Source organism: Neopsephotus bourkii, unplaced genomic scaffold (assembly GCF_033783945.1).
Source record: "Neopsephotus bourkii isolate Nb327-2 ecotype Australia unplaced genomic scaffold, CSIRO-AGI_Nbou_v1 NB_962, whole genome shotgun sequence".
Taxonomy (NCBI): Eukaryota; Metazoa; Chordata; class Aves; order Psittaciformes; family Psittacidae; genus Neopsephotus; species Neopsephotus bourkii.
The window spans coordinates 8,588,163-8,607,440 of NW_026901456.1; the positions used below are offsets into that span (position 1 = coordinate 8,588,163).

At 45.3% G+C, this 19,278-nt stretch overlaps 1 protein-coding gene and 1 long non-coding RNA gene across 2 annotated transcripts; one reads left to right on the forward strand and one right to left on the reverse strand.

The window, feature by feature from the left end:
• Window positions 1-2,479: 2,479 nt before the first annotated feature.
• Window positions 2,480-17,743, reverse strand: SIK1 (salt inducible kinase 1). The gene is made up of 15 exons (XM_061359218.1): window positions 17,641-17,743; window positions 16,009-16,118; window positions 15,579-15,804; window positions 14,524-14,640; window positions 11,859-11,922; window positions 11,492-11,653; window positions 11,101-11,225; window positions 10,864-10,987; window positions 9,649-9,872; window positions 9,256-9,405; window positions 8,501-8,623; window positions 8,031-8,256; window positions 7,069-7,344; window positions 6,280-6,511; window positions 2,480-5,484 (listed from the first exon to the last, which is right to left on the reverse strand). The coding sequence occupies exons 3-15, from the start codon at window positions 15,729-15,731 to the stop codon at window positions 5,067-5,069; spliced, it is 2,394 nt and encodes a 797-aa protein (XP_061215202.1). The 5' UTR covers window positions 15,732-15,804; window positions 16,009-16,118; window positions 17,641-17,743; the 3' UTR covers window positions 2,480-5,066.
• On the forward strand, window positions 15,997-18,999 carry LOC133215282 (uncharacterized). The gene is made up of 2 exons (XR_009726364.1): window positions 15,997-16,088; window positions 17,643-18,999. It is a non-coding gene; the product is annotated as an uncharacterized LOC133215282 (long non-coding RNA).
• The last annotated feature ends 279 nt before the right edge of the window (window positions 19,000-19,278 follow it).

Here is a 19,278-nt window from a genome sequence, read left to right on the forward strand (position 1 = left end):
TTGCTAATATCTGATGCCTGATATCTGAAAAAGCATTTCTATGCTAAAACTCTATCTATCATGCCCCTGGCAGTCTGTACCTAAGACCAGCTCTTTCCTGATCTCCCACAGATGCTCTGCAAAATCCATAAACCGTGACAGTGGATTACCTTTATCATTGATTTAACTGTCACCACTGAAAGTAGTTAGCAGTCATGAAATAAGCCAGCAACTGTATTTGAAGCAACGTCCTCCTGAGGCACATATTTCCTTTTATCAGTTCTTAAATTAATTCTCCTTCATTGCGTGACGCGTGCCTTATTCTCACTTTGCAGGATGAGTAAAACGGAAGCACTGATCACTTTCTTTCTCATGCACCATAATTCTGTACGCTCAACTGCTCTGCCTTCTGCCGCTTCTCCTTTCCAGCAGACACAGGCCAAGATTACACAGCGTTGCCTATTGCCATGAGGAAGCCCTTTCATCTCTGAGGTGTGACTTGTGCTCTGGACACAGTGAAGGAGAAGGTCATGGGTCTGAGGATGAGTTATGCATCATCAGCTGGAGGGCAGGAGGAGAGGGATGGGTGGGAGTCCCTCACTAGCATGGCTGGACCACACTGGCACCAGCGTGCTCGGCTTGGTGTCTGGACTCGGCTTGCTCCATACAAAAACAGCCTGTGTTTTTCATTTCTACCCGTCTAGCATCTCCTGCCAGCTCAAGGCATTTCCTTTCTTTAAAAAAACAAGGTTTGATCACTCAGTTTTGGGGCTATCTAAACTTGCCAGCATGTGTTCCATCTGGGGGGGTGGGGTGGGGGTGGAAACACTGATCCAGGGCTGGTAAAGAAAGGAAAAGGAACTAGGTACCAAGTTGTAATGTGGGAAACGAAGCCAAGAAAAACAGCATCGTAAGAGATACTAAAGACAAAAACAAACGTGGTAAACAGGAGCAGAGACAGATTTCAGAGGAAAGGCAGGAAGACAGTGACTAAAGCACCAGGAGTGAACCAGTGTGCACATGGAAACTGAGTCCAGAGTCCCAGGGTTTCTTTGTTCTTGTTTTTCCTACCATTTCACAGAAATCATGATGCTGTCAAGATCCCTCTATACCCAAGGGTCAATGATGTCAATGAAAGTTGGTGGAGCTGCACTGATTTATATCCATTAAGGAGCAACTTTCTCAGATTTCCCAGAATTGCTGGGGTTTAAAATAATGCCCTGAGAACCCAGCTGAAAACAGCAGTTGGGATTATTCTTAAACAAGGTCATATAAAATCTAGATTAAAAATAATTAAAAATATCTCCATTATTTTTTTACCAGTTGCAAAATTCCTAACTTTGGATGGTCACAGTGAAAACAAAACCCTAGGAAAACATGTGCATGACACATTTGTACCAGTTTGAGAGCCATGGCAAATGCATACAGAGCTCTACAAATTCCAGCTCTGCAAACAACACCTTTAGAAAGCAAAGTAAATATTATCTCTGTTGCCCCCAGGCTTTTAACTTTTTGTTTTACCTTCCCACCATTCTCCCCTGCCTTCAAAATGGGATAGACAGATTTGAAAATAACTACAGAATAAGAGTCTAAATTTTTTCACCATTGTTTGCTGGGAAACAAAAAAGGGTTTTTTTTGTTTTGTTTTGCTTTGCTTTTCCTTCTGTGTGTTTGCCAGAATAAACTAGCGGTTGCAAATATTTAGGGGCTCTCCTGCATGTGAAACCTCTCATCATCCTCATTCTGAGTGCATGTGCCGAATACAAAGCTCTCAGCCGCTCATGTCCTGCGTTCTTTCTGCAGATGACAGTCCAAGGCTATGCATGTCTCTCAAAGGTGCAAAGGAAACACAAATGAAGTGGAACTGGGAATGAAGCCAAGGATTGGGTTCTACACTCTCAGTCCAGTACTATCCCCATGGCATGGCCCACAGGCCCCTTCCCCTTCCAGCCTCCTGTCACCCAGCCCCTTCCCCTCCTCTTGGCCATTCCCTCCCCAGTCCACACTCACTAACATCTTCTCCAGGTTCAGTGCCACCACCTCAGCTCACAGGCAGCCACATTGGGTGCTCCTGAACAGAGGTGCATCCCTGCCATGGTCGCAGCAGAACCCAAGCATTTTTAAAGCCAGGCAAGGCACTGTGCACACATCACTGCCTTAATCTGGCTGGGGCCTCTTTCATATGAAGGTGATGGGGATGGAGTACTCAGCTGGTACAGATTAATTCACCCTTGACCATTTTCACTCCACAGACCTCTCTTCCTGTCAGATTTTATAATCCGATTACTACTGACTTGGGTTAGATTCAGACAGATTGCCTACCAGAGAAAGGCTCAATATCCCATTATCAGATTTGTGAGCCCACCATTCCTCTTCATTTAGTGCGTAATAGAAAGTGTCAGTAGTGTCCTATGGAATTCGGCTTTACAACAAGTCTTAACTATGCCGGTAATATACACATGTATCAGGTAAAAATACTCCATAGAATCAGATGCAGGACAACAATTTTAAAACCTTTTTTATTTAAATATTAAATAAAACACATCAACTAATCATTTTGGTGTACACCTCTCATTTTAACATAAGAAATAAAATGATTGTTCAGTCATGATAAAAAATAAACTATACATCTCAATTAAACCAATCACGTAGTGTCTTTAAATACCCTATTGCATTGCAGTCTGCAGAACAGCACTGTCAAGGTATCTACAAAAAAAACCCAAACTTTTTAAAATGACCTCTTTCTGCTCCAGCAATAATTCCAAAGAGGTTCTACAGCAATTGGTAAAGAAAAACCAAAAAAATACTATGAAAGTAAAGTGCTTGTCATTGCTCAGGACAGGAAATAAAAGAATCTGTGGCCTTTTGATCCATGGCGTTAAGCAAAACAGATAGTGAAGAGGAAATTCTGTGTTTGAAGTATGTGTGCTACCCCTTACAAAACTGAAGGCAAAGTGGCTGCTTTGTGATGAGCTGGCTCCTTCTTGCCCTCCTCTCCAGCCATCTCCATGCAATCCGGTTTTTGGGTTGGGTTATATTTTTGTTTTTCAAACCACACTGAAAATGAGCATGAGACTTTGGTGTTTTCTCTGCTGCAAGGCACCACTCATTAACAGAAATCCAACTCAAGCAATCTTTTCTCACTTTGAAGCTTGCAGACCATGCAGCAGCAGCAGCAAGCTGGAGATGCACCAGCAAAGACACACAGATACAACACACAGATAAAGAGGTCGTTTATGGAGAGCCACAGACAGAGCCACATGACATCTTCAAGCCTTCCTACTCCCACCAATTAACCTGGTCGATCTTTGGCTTTTTTCTTCTTCTTCAAAAAAAAAAACCAAACAAAAAAACAGAACAAACCAAACAAAAAACAGGTATTGTATGACTTGCAAATGCGTAATACTGCAGGTTGCATGAAGCCAAGGTAACTTGAAGGCACCCCGTGTCACACTTAGGAAGATGGGCCCTTTAAGCGTTCAGACAGAATGCACCTATCTCCTGATATTCATCTGGCAGCTTCCAGCCAAGCTGGGTGGCTGTTTGCTCACCTGCTTCCCAAGTTTGCATGCCCTAACCACCTCATTTCTGTAGGAGCACAGGCTCTTCTCCCCATTATACCGAAGCACCCTGCCTTGGAAGCGGAGTGGGGTTTATACCAGAAACACAATGTAAGCATATTACAAAATATAAAAAATAACTAGTGTTATATAGTTTTCTGCTTCCTATTTATATACATATACAGCATTAAAAAACATAGGAAAAAAACCCACCTATCTAATCCAAAACCTCAGTTTGCTAATATGCCAAAAACAAACCAACCAAAACCAAATACCCAAAGATTGTGCTGTGTTACTCACTTTTAATACAGTTTTGTTCAGAAATAGCTGTACTCCGTTAGAGTGGAATTCTGTTCTAGCCTATTCCTTTTGTCTTTGTCAGTATATAATTATAACCTCAATATTGCACATTTCCCCAAGAGTCAGTTCTGTTTGGACCCTGATAATGAAATGCATAAAAACACAATTAGCAGCGGAAATAACCATGTGCAGCACTAAGAAATACCCCTCAGGCAACTTGGTAGGCAACCTCCAGGAGGGCTTATCAAAAAGAAAGCCCTTCCCATCACCCCACTGGTACTAAGGCTTCCTCCTCAGTGCTCTGCAAGAATATGAATAAACTTAGCATTTATAAAAAGATTCCTAGAGATCATTCAGACTGACAAAATATGTGCGTGTGTGTTTATGTATATACACACGCATCCCCCAACCCCCAAACAAACATCCCTGCAAGAGACCAGACATTATGCAGTTTAGATCCTGGTATCAAGGGATACATTTTCAGCAGATTACTTGCCTCTGTACTAATTAGAAGGGCTTTTTAAGCTTTTCCAGCTGATGCATCGAGCAAGAACTTCACAGTTTTCATTTTCAGTATGTGTATCTGGGAGGTGTGGAATGGGGATGTTGGTTCCTTTAGATAAAATGAGTGTTAACAGGAGGGGAAAAAAACACCCAGCAAATGGCAATGCTTCCATTTTTGTCTTCTATGAATGCATAATGCTGCATGCCACTGGTTTTCTGTTTATTTTCTTTAAAAGAGGTAATCATCTTCACAAACCCATAAATGAATATTGTGAAAAAGGGAGGCTCTGGTCCCTTCTTTGAAAAGCCTCTCCCCGCTGTGTCACCACCGACAGCTGCTAATCTTGTGTAACAGCAGAGCTGTATTGGTCTGACTTGAGTACAGTACCTAAGAGTTCTTCCCAAACCACATCCCTCCCTGTCCCCACAAATGCCCCACCCAACCTCCCCACCATTATTCTTCCTTTAAAAAAATTCAGTTTCTATTCATATTTGTTCAGTGCAAGAGTAGAAGAAGCAAAAAGACATACATATTGCTTGTTTCAGTTCTATAAAGTTGCCAGCTTTCTGAGCCAGACATCCTCTTCACATACTTCAAAATTTATTGCTTCTGAGAGTTACTCGTCCACACGACATCAGCCAGCCATGGAGCCACACGCACCATGGGACGGTGGTGGAAGCTCTTCACAACAAGAGCAGCAGGAGCTGCAGCAGCCAGGTCTCTCATTTCACCAGGACGAACTTCCCTAGCTGGTTGGAAGTCAGGTCCTCCATCTCGCAATCCCCGTGCTGCAGAGTGACAGCGTCATAGCTTGGAGACTGTGCAGAGAAACTCTGCTGCTGAGAGAAGGTGGTGCCAACTGGAGAAACATTGCTGCTGATGTACAGGTGTGTGTCTAAAAGGTGAGCTGCTGAGGACACCGGTGACACGCTGACACCGAAGTAATGAGGTTGGAGCAGCTGGCTGTTGCCAAAGGCCAGCTCAAATGAGTTCTCTCTTTGTAGCTCTGACAACAGAAGAGAATTGGATGCTTTGCAGGTACCTAAGCTATCAGAGGAGGGGATGCCATTTGTTGCAGCTGTCTGAGAAGTCTGGGGACAAGCTGTCTGGAGTATCTGGTGATGCTGGAGCTGGAGCATTCTGAACAAAATCCAAGGGTGGAAAAGGTTAATTTGCACTGCTAGCATGGTTTCATGTTTTTCTTCCTACTTCCTCTCCCCTAACCCTGACCACAACTTTCCCCTTTGTTTCCTTCTCTCTATCAAACCTCTCCTTACCCAGCCAGCAATTAAAGTAAGCCGATCATGCCAGGGCAATGTGTTTTCACTTGGCTTTTCCCCACACTGGAGAGGGCAACTATCACCAGAAAGTTATCTAGTCACCACATGGCCTGCTAATAATAGATGTTCTAGAGACAACGTGTGCAGATAAACCGGAAACTCAATTTTCCATCTTGCTTCTATGGGAATGAAGAGGTGCTACCACACATGACATCTGAGGCCACTGGAATTGTGTCTCCTTTGTGGGCTGTAACTTTTCCAAATTACAAGGTCTCACTTCCTTGCCATGGGAAAATTACAGGAGGAGGCAGAGAAGGAAAGAAATCATTCCCAAAACTAACAAAGAAAAACACAGCTTGCAATGGGGAGAAGTCATGTTTTCCCCCACAGTACCAAACTACTTCTCAATTCAGTGACCTCCAAATACTTGGACGTTGAGATTTTTAAGTGGAGCTGCACGTCCTGTGTTACGTATGCCAGTGCAGGAAGCCACAAAGGAAGCCAAGCAGTTTATCTGCTGCCATACAGCAAAGATGGAGGATAGGAATCCCCAGTGACCAAACTCCCCAAACTCTTTTGCTGCGTCTACTCCGCCTTGCTTGCCCCTAACCAAAATAAACCCAATGAAAACAGCTAAACTCAGCCAGCTTCTCACCTCTGCTGCTGTAGCACCTCCTCCAGGAGGCTTCTTCCCTCTCTGCTGCTCCCACTGCTGCCGTACATGCAGGTGTTCGGCTGTGTGTGTTGGAAAGGGCTCATGGCACTCCTTGCTGCCCGAGATGAGGAGGACTGACACACCTGCCGAGCAAAGCCTTTGATTTTATTCAAGCCGAGAAACCCCTTGGCTCGAGCGTTCTTTCGCAGCTGCTGCCTAAAAGCCTTCAAGCCTGTGGGACATGAGGAAAAGAAATGCACTTTAATCCTCCTTAGCATTTGCCTAGGAGCCTACTTTACAGATCAGCCTTTCTGGGCAGCTGCCTTCGTTTGCGTGCAAACCACACTACAAGAGACTAACTCTTCAGATCACGTTCACCCCTCTGCCTGACAGGCAAAGCAAGAATTATGTAATGGAACAGGGCTTGGGACAGCTGCACCCTTGTGTAGATGGGCACATGCACAGCAAAGGAGAACCCTGACAGAAATCATGATGTTGTGCACCCTGTGTTTTAGAAGGAACGTAGAGCCTACCATCCCACTCATGGCAGCCAGAGATACTTCACTGGGCATGCTGAATCGGTTGTCTAAGAACCTCTCATCTAGGCACCTTCCTCAGGACATCCAATTCTCCCTTGGGGACCCTGAATACAAGAGGCAGAACATCCAGGTGACTGTCCTCAGTGTAACACTAACACAGGCAAGCAAGCATCCCTGCATGCTAACTATCCTCTTCTAGGGGCTGTCGGAAGGCTGAAATTCCCCAGCACTAAAATAAGGAAGACATTACCTTGAGTTAATGAGGTATCAGATGCTCGCCTTCCTTCTTGGAAGCTGATAGGCAGGAGAGAAGCACCTCCCATGCAGCCCTGGGCTTGTAACACTGGAGCATCAGACTGGGAAGCTAGGAAGGGTGACGTCATCCTAGCTGTGGCTGGACTCCCCGTCATTGCTTGACCTGCCAAACAGCTGCTCAGGGCCACTGAGCTGTCATTTGAAGATGAAGTAAGGCAGCTGTCTGAACTAGTTCCCTCTGTGGGGCTTGCAGAAGAAGAAATGACTATACCTACAGAGGAGAAGGAAGGAGAGAAAGAGCATTCCCAAGATGAGTATAGGAAGGAACAAACATAACATCAGAGACTTCTGCCCACCTACACTGGCACTAATAAGCAACTGCAAGCTGGAAAGGTGTCCAGCAACTTGTGTTGTCACAGGGCTTGACTCCACCAAGGGGTCATCAGCGAATAACCTCAGTTTGGGATCCCATCCAGTTCACAGGATTCTGCCAGTAACCACCATGCTATGCCAGATCAGGCCTAGAATTTTTCCTTAGCACAGCAGCTCTGACAAAGGATTACTGTTTTGTAATGTTTTGCTTGTTTATTTAGTTCACAGGGTCTGGATGTACCAAATACAGACAGTGACAGCTTTTTTTGTTAATTCAGCTGCCCCCACTTTTCCCTGGTACAACAGCAGAAGCAGGAAGAGAAGGGTTATGTCCTGCTTGTGAGAATGCTTCCCTCTCAAGTGATCTACTTCAAATACAACAATGCAACTTCTCTTCCTTCATGGCCATACTTATTTATAAGAAGTCAGAACTGGGGAGGACAGAGCACAGACCTCTTTTCTGGGTTTTCCTATCCCACTCAAGGTAAAATCAGCACATACTCCCCAGGCATTTGCCCACTGAGGCACTCCTCTGTCCTTCTCCTCTAAATACAGACATCCTCCACCTCTCCCAGACTTACTTACATGGAGGGGCATGCTGATAGAAATGAGTGGTCACTTCAGCCAGAGTGTGCCTTCTGCTGGTGTTGCTGGGGATGTGGATGGGGTGCTCATATGCCTTAATTTCATCTTCCAGCTCCTTCTCTTGCCTTACTTCTTCACTAATAGTGGTCTCCAGCAGGCTATTGGGCGAGATGGAGCGGTTCCGGAAGAGCCCATTGAAGTTGGGATCCACAGGGAAGAACACAGGCTGCAAAATATGTTACATCACAGTCTGAAGGGCGTTTCGCTTATTTCTGCACTACCTTTTAATACTCTTCATAGCCCTGTTGTGTGCCTTCAGTAGGCGTACTGTTTGAAAGGCTACCACGACACCACGGCCAAATGTCAAACAAAAGATTGGAGGGAGAGAACAGAGTCACAACCCCTGTTGTTTCGGATTGGCAGAATAATGGAAAAAAAAACTAACATACAGTTTAGCTGAGAACACAAACCTGTAATGGATTGCTCATGTCACAGTCTGTTTCTGCCTGCAAGGATGGTTGAATCAGGCTCTGAGGCTGCTGGTAAATCAGAGATGATCGTAGGGTTTCACTAGTGAGACTCTCCTGAGCCATCTGGAGAGAGAGCAATGCACAAAAGCCATTACATACACCACAGTTCCAAATGACTTTTCAGATACTGGGGCTCAAGGAATTCCAGAGCCATGTTCTGTGCAAGATTTCTCCATACACTTTCTACGAAAATGAACAAAGCTAGTCTTTCCATGCCAAAATAGACACAAAACTTTTTCCTATTTTAGGCAATTTAACTGGAATTCAAGTTTAGTTTGAAAAGGCACCCAGAGCACACTTTAAAGGGGATGGGAATGTCAGAAAAAAATACACAAACTGACTCATGAAGTACTTCTGAGGATCCTATGGGGCATGTAACAAAGAAGTGTAACTGACTCATGCCGAAGGGGGCAAATTTCAATGAGAAGCCTAATCTTCTGGCTCACATTGACCTGCACTAGAGGCAGACTACTCCCTGGACCATGACCCACAGTCACTTTTTAGGAAACAGGCTTAGTATTCCACCAACCTCCTGCTGAAGAATAGTAGGATGTGTCGTATGAGAGGGCACCAATATCAGAATTGGTTTTCAGAAGCCTGAGAGTTACCATTTTGTGTTTTCCCATAGTGAGGGGCCGGAAAAAAAAAAAAGAGCCAACAGACAGAGCTTCCCAGTATGTAATGTCCTTCCTTACCTCAACATTGCTGATTTCAGAGCTCCTTGGCCTTTGCTGACGGCCAGTTGCTGGACGACTTGACAGTTGGCTGCTTCGATACTCCTTCAGGCGCTCCAAGAGCAGGTAATAGATTGCAGCAAAATGATTGTAGCTGCTGTTTTGCAGAGACTAGAAGGACATTGAAAGGACCCTTGAGTTACAGGTAACTCAGGATATAAGTAGCCAAAACTCATCACAAAGGTCTCATAATAGCGTACTCCAAAAGTAAGTAAAAAGCCAGAAGGGCAGTGAAGATTCTACTGCACTGTGACACTGAATCCAGGCTAGTCACTGAATGACGTACATATATACGACTGCACTGCTGGCATTCTGATAGTCAATGAAGACGTCTAAAGGGCAAGCACTTCTCACCTCAACAGTCCTCTGTCTGTCAATGCCAAGCGTCTGCATGATCCCAAGCACCTGCTCGTTGTAGTCACCCAGGTTAGAGTTGTAGTTTTGCATGGAGAAGGACAAAGACTGCTGCTGTTGAAGAGATGGGTCAGCTTGCATCCACTTGTGCTGCTTTATTTGGGAAATGGTTATTCGCTTGGTTGGGTCCACAACCAACATCCGTCGGATTAGTGTTTCACAGTCTGGGTGACAAAGAGAAACTCCTGAGCAAGGAGTAAAAAAACCAGCCCAGCTCAAGGTCACTGCTAAGTAACCTTCCCAACAACTGTGTATGATGTTTATGAGAATGAGAATTAAAGGATTCTGAGCAGCTGATGCCTGACCTGACTACCAGATATTCAAAACAACGTTAAAGACATCCACATACATTTCACAAAAGCAACACGTCACTACAGAAGTGAAGCTGTACTAGGTACCAGCAGGTTTCAGGTGACCTTGCACCTTGTATGAGAGGTAGTTTTGAATGGATGCAGGTTTTACAATGTTACATCCACTTAAAATATGTCAGAATTTAGTGCAGAACACAATCACACACAACTTTCTGGAACCTATATACAGCTTATTGTTTTAAAACCAGGAAGTCAAAGCCATTTGTGACTACGACTGATAAAGATCAGACTTCAAGAGATACCCTTCACTTGAAGACAGAGGCACATTCACTTGTTTTCAAACCCAAATCAGAGAGAGGTGATAATACACTTCAATTCTTTTTTCTCACCAGACTATTGGAGTGCTCAAGAAACAGTACTAAGCCCCACTGTTTCTGCTCTCCTTGACAGCATAGCCACACTGAAATATGCCCTTTCTGCATAGCTAAAATATCTTAGGAGAACTACACCCATCTCAGCATTGCACACTAGTCACATTAAAATCCTGTTTTCACTTATTTGTGATTATTTCTCCAGCTAGAGTGTCAAGTATTTTTATAATCATAGAGACAATCTAAGAAAGGAAACTACAGCATTTTAGATGCACCATAAAGCAGATCCCAGAAAAAGTGTGCAACCAGGCCCCTGACTACATGGGCTGCCCTACAGAAATTATCAGTCACATAAAGACAAAGTGATTGCCAGCTGCAAAACCAGTCCCACCTGTCACTGACTCAGGAAGGAACAGGACAGCTATTTTTTATTTGTAGCCCCTTTTCTAACATGAAGGATCTGAAAAAAGCACCTTCAGACATGAAGTAAGGGATGCGGAACCGCCCCTCCAGCACTCTTTGCCTCAGCGTTGGTAAATTGGGTCCATCAAAAGGCAGAGAACCACAGACAAGGACATAGAGCACCACTCCAAGGCTCTGTCAACAGGAAACAGCAAGGCATGTGAGTGACTCCAGCAGATGCAATGATTTTGAAAGCCCACAGACCTCACAAGCTGTAAAGTGTGATTTCTAAGGACTATCAAGCTTACCCATATATCAAGATGAGGTCCTTCATATTCTTTGCCTTCAAAAACTTCTGGAGCTGCATAAGGTGGGCTTCCACACCACGTGGAGAGGGGCTCTCCTGACTTGTAGAAGTTTCCAAAGCCAAAGTCTGAAATGAAGGTAAGACATCATTCAACCACATGCTAATTATTTCAGAGGTACCAGAAAAATGGAGAGATGGGAGTAGCTGTATTGTTTTCTTTTCTGCTTATTCTTTTAAGCTGTTCTCTTTTGTCCAGAGGCTACATTCAGAGAAATACTAGTAACTTTTGTTTTATTTTCAGTTACCATAAACACATTTATAGGATCATCTTAGGGAGACTGAATTTGACTACCTGCCTAATCTTTATAGAGTAACCATGTATTTTTTATTACCTGCTAACTTGATATTCATGTTAGTATCTAGCAGAAGGTTTTCTGTTTTGAGATCCCTGTGAACTATGTGGTGGCTGTGGCAATATTCCACTGCTGAAAGAATCTGCCAGAACTTCTTCCGTGCTTCACTTTCACTTAAGTGCCCATTGGAGGTCAGATGATCTGCAAGACAAAATAGAAGAGGTACAGGATTTAGAAACACCTGGAGGAAACTTTTCCCAATGCCGCAGGTGCTGCCCTTGCTGTTTGGCAGCTGACAACACCAACCCCGGATTTTTAACCAGAATACATGTATTACTCAGGAATGACAACAATAAAGCCATGGTTTCTAAATCTAAAGAACTCTTAGCTCTCAGTGACGACTTACCAAACATTTCTCCATTTTTTGCAAACTCAGTAACAATGTAAAGCATATCCTTTGTCTCCATAACCTGTGAAGACGCAAGAAGACATGCTTAAAAAAAACACAGACCTCTGCAGTTTCATTCTTTTTTCCAAGTGTATTCTCAAACCTGACTTCAATTATTTATCTGCCACAGCAGCTGGCAATAAAGGCATCTAATTTTGCACCACAGTGTTCTTTCCAAGCAAACTGGTAATGAAAAAGATAACAAATCAATGTTTATGTGCCTACAATACACAACGGCTTCCCATGCCATTGTTCTTCTCACCATTATCCTGCCACCTAATTTCCATAAGGTAACTGATGAGCATTTCAATAATTTCATACACTTCCTTGAATGCCTTTTCTTTTTGTTAAAATATGCATATACAACTTTACAATTCCTTTTATATATTTTGAACATGCAAAACCACTCAAAATTTATATAAAGTGATCCTTGTTTCAAGGCTTGCAGCTACTCAGATCAGGGGAGATTGCTGCAACTTGGACAGATCAAGAAGTAGTATCTCCTGTTTGGTGTTGGCAGGGTCATGGCAAGCCTCCCATGCAAGTGACAATAGGTTGCTGTTCGTATAGCAGCGGTCCCTGATGCACATCAACAACTGTCAATATCTAGCTCAGTCTACACCTACCAATCTAGCAGCGATTTCCTTTGATATTTTTTTCCTTTGGAGGAAAAAAAAAAAAGTAAAGAACTGAAAATCAAACCATGAATGAGAAATGCTGAGCATTTCCAAATTCATTTTCAGTTACTATGGCACATCTTTCAAACGTTGCATTTCAGATTTTAAAATAACAACATTTCTCTAGAACTGGACTCTCAAGGAGCAGATATTTTGCTTTGGAAGAAGAAGGCTCACAACAGGTTAACAATCAAAAAAGCATCAATACTACTTCAAAGGCTGTAATATCCAGGCTCCTAACATGTAACCTTTTTCTAAGACTCTTGTCCTCCCCTCACTACAAGTACACACAGACACAAAATGAAAATAAACAAACAGGGAGCAGAGGAAAAGAGGTCCCCAGTTTAAAAAAAATGAAGGAAAGTGTTCTGGGAAAGTTGCCAGCTGGATGAAATTAAGACGCGGTGCTGAAACTAAAACAATGATGAAATAATACAAGAACACACACCCTGCATTGGTATGTCATCTAATTCCAACCCTGCTTCTCAGTCTCCACCAAACAGGTAAAGCATCAGTTACAACAACAAAGAAAAGAAAACTTCACTGAAAAGAAGTTGTGGTCCACTACCAACGTCATCTGCTCCATCAAGTGAAGTGGTTCAACTAGTTGGAATTTAACCTGCTTTTCTAAAAGCTTCAAAATAGTATTTTCACCCACATCATTCCACTGAAATGAAATCAACCGAACTGTTAGAATGCTTCTGTATATCCTGTGCTGCCCTATGGGCAACAATGACGTCAGGTGCCAACACAGAGTAATTTTTGTTATGATGGTTAATACTATAAATATCAAGCACTTCATGTCTGTCAAAGTCTTTAAAAATAATGCCTTGCCTAAGCACCTGCTTTATTGGCTCTTCAGCCTTACATCGTAATTACTTTTTTTTTTAATTTCTTTCCTTTTTTTCTTAAAGCTAACAAACCCAATGGTAAGATTGCAGCTGATAATAATGTTTGCTACCACACATGGACTTTCAGACCTGCTGCTTCACCCATCTATTCTTCTCTGCCCCCTGCCCTTCTAGACAGGTCCAGACTGACTGTGATACCTCTTCCCTGCTCATTGCAGGGAGGGTGGACTAGATGACCTTTAAAGGTCCCTTCCAACCCAAACCATATTATGATTCTATGATCTTCTTAAATCCACATGGCACTGTTTATTTAAGGGGATTAAGAGGAACTTACAACAAATGCTAATTAGATTGAATATTCTGAACTTGCAAAGCAGTCCTCGCTCACAGGACAACGTGGGCACCACACATGAATTTCTTCTTACTGTTAAATATGCCCATCAGAACAAAAACTGAACAAATCTTATCCAGAATTCCTGCTGTGACACTCTACAAGGGGAAAGGTATTTAAAAATAATTTTCAAAGCTATACAGACTGGAACAGAATAACTGAACAGGTCATTTTTTGATGTCTCCCAAGATACCAACATTCACTGACTTTTCTACTTAGATTAGAATTCTTAGTGTAGATTTCTACTTAGATTGATTTGGTTTCATTGTTGCTGATTTTAAACCCCTTCCACTTATGCAAACTCAACTTTTGTGCTTTCTTTTCTGCTGCCCTACAGGAGTTTAAGTCTTTCTCTTATCAAAAGCACATAAGAAGTTCCAGCCCTCTAAACTGGAAAAGCAGGAGTTTCAAAAAGCAAGTTATAATCACAGGAGTTCAGACAATCAGCTCCTCAATCTGAAACACACTTCAGCCTAGTTTTAATTACAAATTTTACACAGCATTTTGTCAAAAGCTGCTAAAGCACCAGAATCTTGTTCAAAGAATAATGAATGACTTAAAAAAAAAGTCAATTAATTTTAAGTGTTTTTCAAAAAGTATTTCGATAGGCATCCTCTCTGCAAACATTCAATGTCAAATCACATGCAATAGAAGAGCACAGGCATATCTCATCTGCATGTTGAACTTCAAAGCTGCCCTCTTACCTGATAAAGCTTGATAATGTGGGGATGATTCAAAAGCTTCATTATCTGAACTTCTCTATAAATCTTCTCCAGATTGCTTGGGTCTAGCCTTGTTTTGTCTATTATTTTTATTGCAACCTGCAGATTAAAAAAATAATAAACTAAAACAACCCCAGGCATTACAAAATAGGTACTCTTGAAGTTAAGATCTCTTAAAATAGAAATAAAACCCCAAACCAAAACCCTGCGCACACACACAATTCACAAAATCCAAGCAAAGTAGCTTTTAAAGTACGGACTTGACAAAGCTGATTCTGTTTTTCAGAACCGCCCAGAATTCACGGCACAGAGCGTTTTCATTTTTCTTTTCTACGTCAAAAGATTATACATAAGGTAGTGAACAGAACTGCTGAAATTAGCACTGCACAGGATTCTGTAAATCTTTTAATCCACCCCATGCCAGTGAAAAGCAGATTCCCACAGCACACTATTTTCTACTTGAGTGACTGATAGGATTTTGACATACACCCGAAATATATACATGGCTGCATGCGTGCTAATGAATTATTTCTGCAAGTTCTTTGTTCTTGAAGCACGCACATTGAATTAAAAAAATCAACCCGTCTAAAGTCTTCAGAAGGTCTTACATTTGTCGGACTTTTTAGCAAACAAGGATGGAATAATTCAACAAAACTATCAAAACACAGATTCAAGGCCAGGTTGGATGGAGCTTTCAGCAACCTGGTGTAGTGGAAGGTGTCCCTGCCCATGGCAGCGAGGCTGGAGCTGGATTATCTTTAAGGTCCCTTCCAACCTAAACCATTCTGTGATTCTATGCAATTCTGGATTTCATATATTCTCGCTCAGTTTTAATTTGAGGTGGGCTCTATTGGACACACAGGGAAGCTCTTTCCAAGAGCCCCATCCCACGGGCACCCAGTCCTGAGGCACGCTCAACGCCGCTCTCCTCACCCCCGGCTCCAGCTTTCCTTTGGCGGTGCTGTCGGAGGCAGCTCTGCCGGGCGAGCCACACACACTCACACAGACAGACATCCCGCCGTGTGCTCCGCACCCACCTGCGTTCTGGTGACTCGGTGCCTAGCCAGTTTCACCACAGCGAAGTTGCCTTTCCCCAAGGTCCTCTCGATGTCGTAGAAGCCGACTCGCAGCGGCCGCTGCTGGCCCTGCCCGGCGGCGGGCACCGAGGTGTACTCTGACATGATCACCATGGCTCGGGGTGGCGGGCAGCGCGCACGCCGCGCTTAGGAGGGCACCATCCGCGCCGCACGCGGGCTCTCGCACCTGCACGGGGATACGGGCACCCCCGTCAGACCCGACGGGCTCCGGGCGACGAACACCGCCCGCCTCCCCTCACCGTCCCCTCCCCTCCCAAGCCGGCGGGCTCCTCCCCGCGTACCCCCGCCGCTGCCCCGTCCGAGCTTCGCGGGAGCGCCGGTCCCGCGCGCTCCCTCACTCCCTCATGCTCAGCCGTCGGAGCGGCCGTACCTGCCGGGCTGGCGGGCGGGCGCTGTCCGCGGCTGCTGTCGCCAGTCTGTGCCGCTGCCGCCGCTGCCGCGGAGGAGCGTGTGCGTGACTCTCAGTGACTGACTGACTGACTGACTGAGTGCGTGCGCGCTTCTGTGTGTGTGTCTGCGTGCGTGCGTGTGTGTGTGTGTGTGTGTGTGTGTGTGTGTGTGTGTCTGCGTGCGTGCGCCGGGGGGCAGGCGGGACCACGCGGGATGTCCCGGCCGCCCCCTCCACGCACACCCCGCCCTTCCCTCCCTCCCTCCCGCCTCTTTTCCCCCCGCCCACCGCCCGAAAGCCGAGACGGAGCCCATTGACGTCACTTTGACGCCAGAGAGACGCGCGCCCGGGCGCGAGGCTGAAGGGGAACGAGGCACCGGGCCGTTGCCAGGGAACGGCGCGGGCTGACGCGCGCGCTGATGGAGCCGTCGCTCGGGAGACGGAGGGGCGGTGACGTCAGGGCGGATGGGGGGGGGGGAGAGCGCCCCTGCGCTGTCACGTGACGCTCCCCGTCTGCCGGCGGGGTCGCCCCCTGCCGGCGCGCCACAGCCGCCGTCAGTCGTTAACCGGCTGGTGGTCGCTGGGGATAGCGCGCCGTTGTGGTGCACGGCGTGAGGGCCCGGCGGTGGTGGGGGTCCAGCGGGCGCCGAGCTGACCCCGGATGAGGGGGCACACCGCCGATGGAGACCCCCCCTTCTCCCCAGCCTTGCCAGCGGGCGTGCGGGGCCCCTGCCAGCCCCATCGCAGATACCGAGGCAGCCCGCGCCCTGCGGCGGAGTCCGCCGAGTTCGGGGCCACCGACAGCGGCTGTCCCGCTGGCAGTAGGGAAAGTGTGGCTGCAGCCCTGCGGGGAACGTGTTTTCCTAATCCCAAAGCGTAGGCAGTGCCGTGCCCCCTCCCCCCGCCCCGGCCCCTTTGCACCAATGTCCGCGGCGGGTACTGACCCCTGTGCCCCCACGCAGGACCATCTGCCGTTCCCGGAGTTGCCCAGGTGTGATGGACGGGGACTTCTCTAGAACGTCCCCTCTGGCACCCAAGATGGGGCTGACCCGGCCTGCGGACAGTAAACCTCTGGGTCCACCAGTTGGTCACAGGCTGGAATGGAAGTAATATATAGTATGTATATATGTCCAGTCCTGTGATACTTTTTGCAACTTATTCACATGTTCTGAGTACACCTGCAGTGCTATTATCTCTGGTCAGCCTGGAGGCGAGGTTTGAGAAGTCACCTTCTTGGCAAGGTGACTCCTGACGGAGGAGGATGCTTGGAACTGAACCTCAGCACCTTGAAAGCGCCCATGAGGTTCCTCTCAAGGTCAAATGTGGACTGGCAGATGCACCAACACACAGGTCTCTAGCCTTCACACAGCAAGTGATCAGAACGTGTATACGTTTGGTCTCAAATCCCAGTTTAGCCTCAAAAATAAGCCTTGAATGATGCCTCCACATCTGTTACTCAACTTTATGAGAATCAGCCTAGGCTTTTTTCGGACAAGTAATTCTTCAGCCAGTGGTTGGGTTTCTGGCTGGAAGACCGCCCATCTGAGTCTGAACCCCTCACCTGGCCATCGTAGTCAATGGCACACCAGGCAGTGACCCTCCTCTTCTGTCTACAGGCACCATGTGGATGGGGTTTTCCAGACTGCTTGAAATACGGCAATGCCTTGCGTGGAAGAGGCAGAGCTCTGATTCACACTGAAGACTTCAAAGCAATTGGTGTGCTTGTTTTCACCTGCAGTTGGTGGTCTCCTTGGTGGTCATTCAGTGGTGCCTGAATGGCTTCTGAACGGCTCAGGAGGGACACACAGTGGGAGGAGGGGGAGATTTTTGTCAGTTTTTAAGGATTTATTCTAAATAAGGGATGAGGAAAGCTCTATATAAATCAAATTACATGGTACATGAGCTGTGTGTCATCAGCATGCCTCAGATCTGTCGGGACGTTCCAGTGAAGCAAGCAGGACTTCCTCTGCGTCTCTTACCTAACAAACTATATCACTTGTGTTACCCGCCACAATGTGGGTGCCAGCCCTTCAGGAGGCCACTTACTCTGCAGGCTCTTTGTCATAGAAACATGGGGAAATAACTCCTAAAACTAACCCCCAAACTTTGTTTGTCTTGACCATCGCACAAAAAACCTGCTTATGTGCTGCTGGAAGCAGGGTAACAGCACGCAGGCAGCCCAGGCTATTGTAACATTCAATTAGTGCTCGCTTACACAGTGCCTTGAATAATCCGCATGAAAAGTTGACATTATTATTATTGTTGTTGTTATTATTAAGCTAACAGTATATTCTCTGTGGAGCCCATGAAGAGGAGCTGACGCACAAACAGCACATACAGTAGCAACTGCATGTGAACAGTGCCCCAGGAGTTATAAAGGAAAAAATTACCTTAATAATGGTTCCTCTGCTGTGGTGGGATTTTCCTCTCTTTAATTATAGTTGCTGTTTTCATTTGAAATTGATTAAGTGTTTTAGAATGTCAAACAGAACTGGTCCTTTTCAAAAGAACACTCAAGAGAGCCAGCCCCAGCTAGGAGCATAACATTTTTATTTCTTTTAAAGGGACTTGGAGTCTCTTTCTTCCCAAATTGGAGGAAAAGAACTGGATTTGGTGCTCTCCCTATCACCTCATGACTTTTTAATCATAAGGAGAGGTGGATGCCTGTGCCATGGCATTGTCTGAAGAGTGTAAGACCTCACCAGAGGGCTACACTAAGGGGAATCCATCATGCTGATTTCTATTACGTGCATTAGATGCAAGAGGCAAGAAGAACTGGCAAGTGTAGCTATGTGTGGAAGTTACCTGCATACTTACCTGCAATCTCTAGTCCAGAGGGTGGGGTATATACAGCTTCCGCAGTGGAGGAGGGAGCTCATCCACTGCATAGTTTTCAAGAGGTTTAAAGAGTTATAACGCTGTTATATGATTTATGAGAGTTAAATTAAGTACTTCATGTGTCTATTACTCTCAGCAACATTTTGGTATTTCTCTTCCACTTTCGTACATATGGGTCATAACAGCTTCCAGCAGTGCTGCTCAGAAGTAGCTATTGCACAGTTTTGGTAGTGTCATAATTACATCGGTTTTCTACCAGTTTCATTATGAATTGATACTGTCAGGGCATTACAAACCTCTTATACAATCACGGTTTATCATCAAAAGAGGTGCTTCTGTTGGGAAGGTTGATGCTTTTGCAATTTCTGCTTTAACACTTCTGCTGCCCTCTGGTGTCTTGGACATCCTGAACGA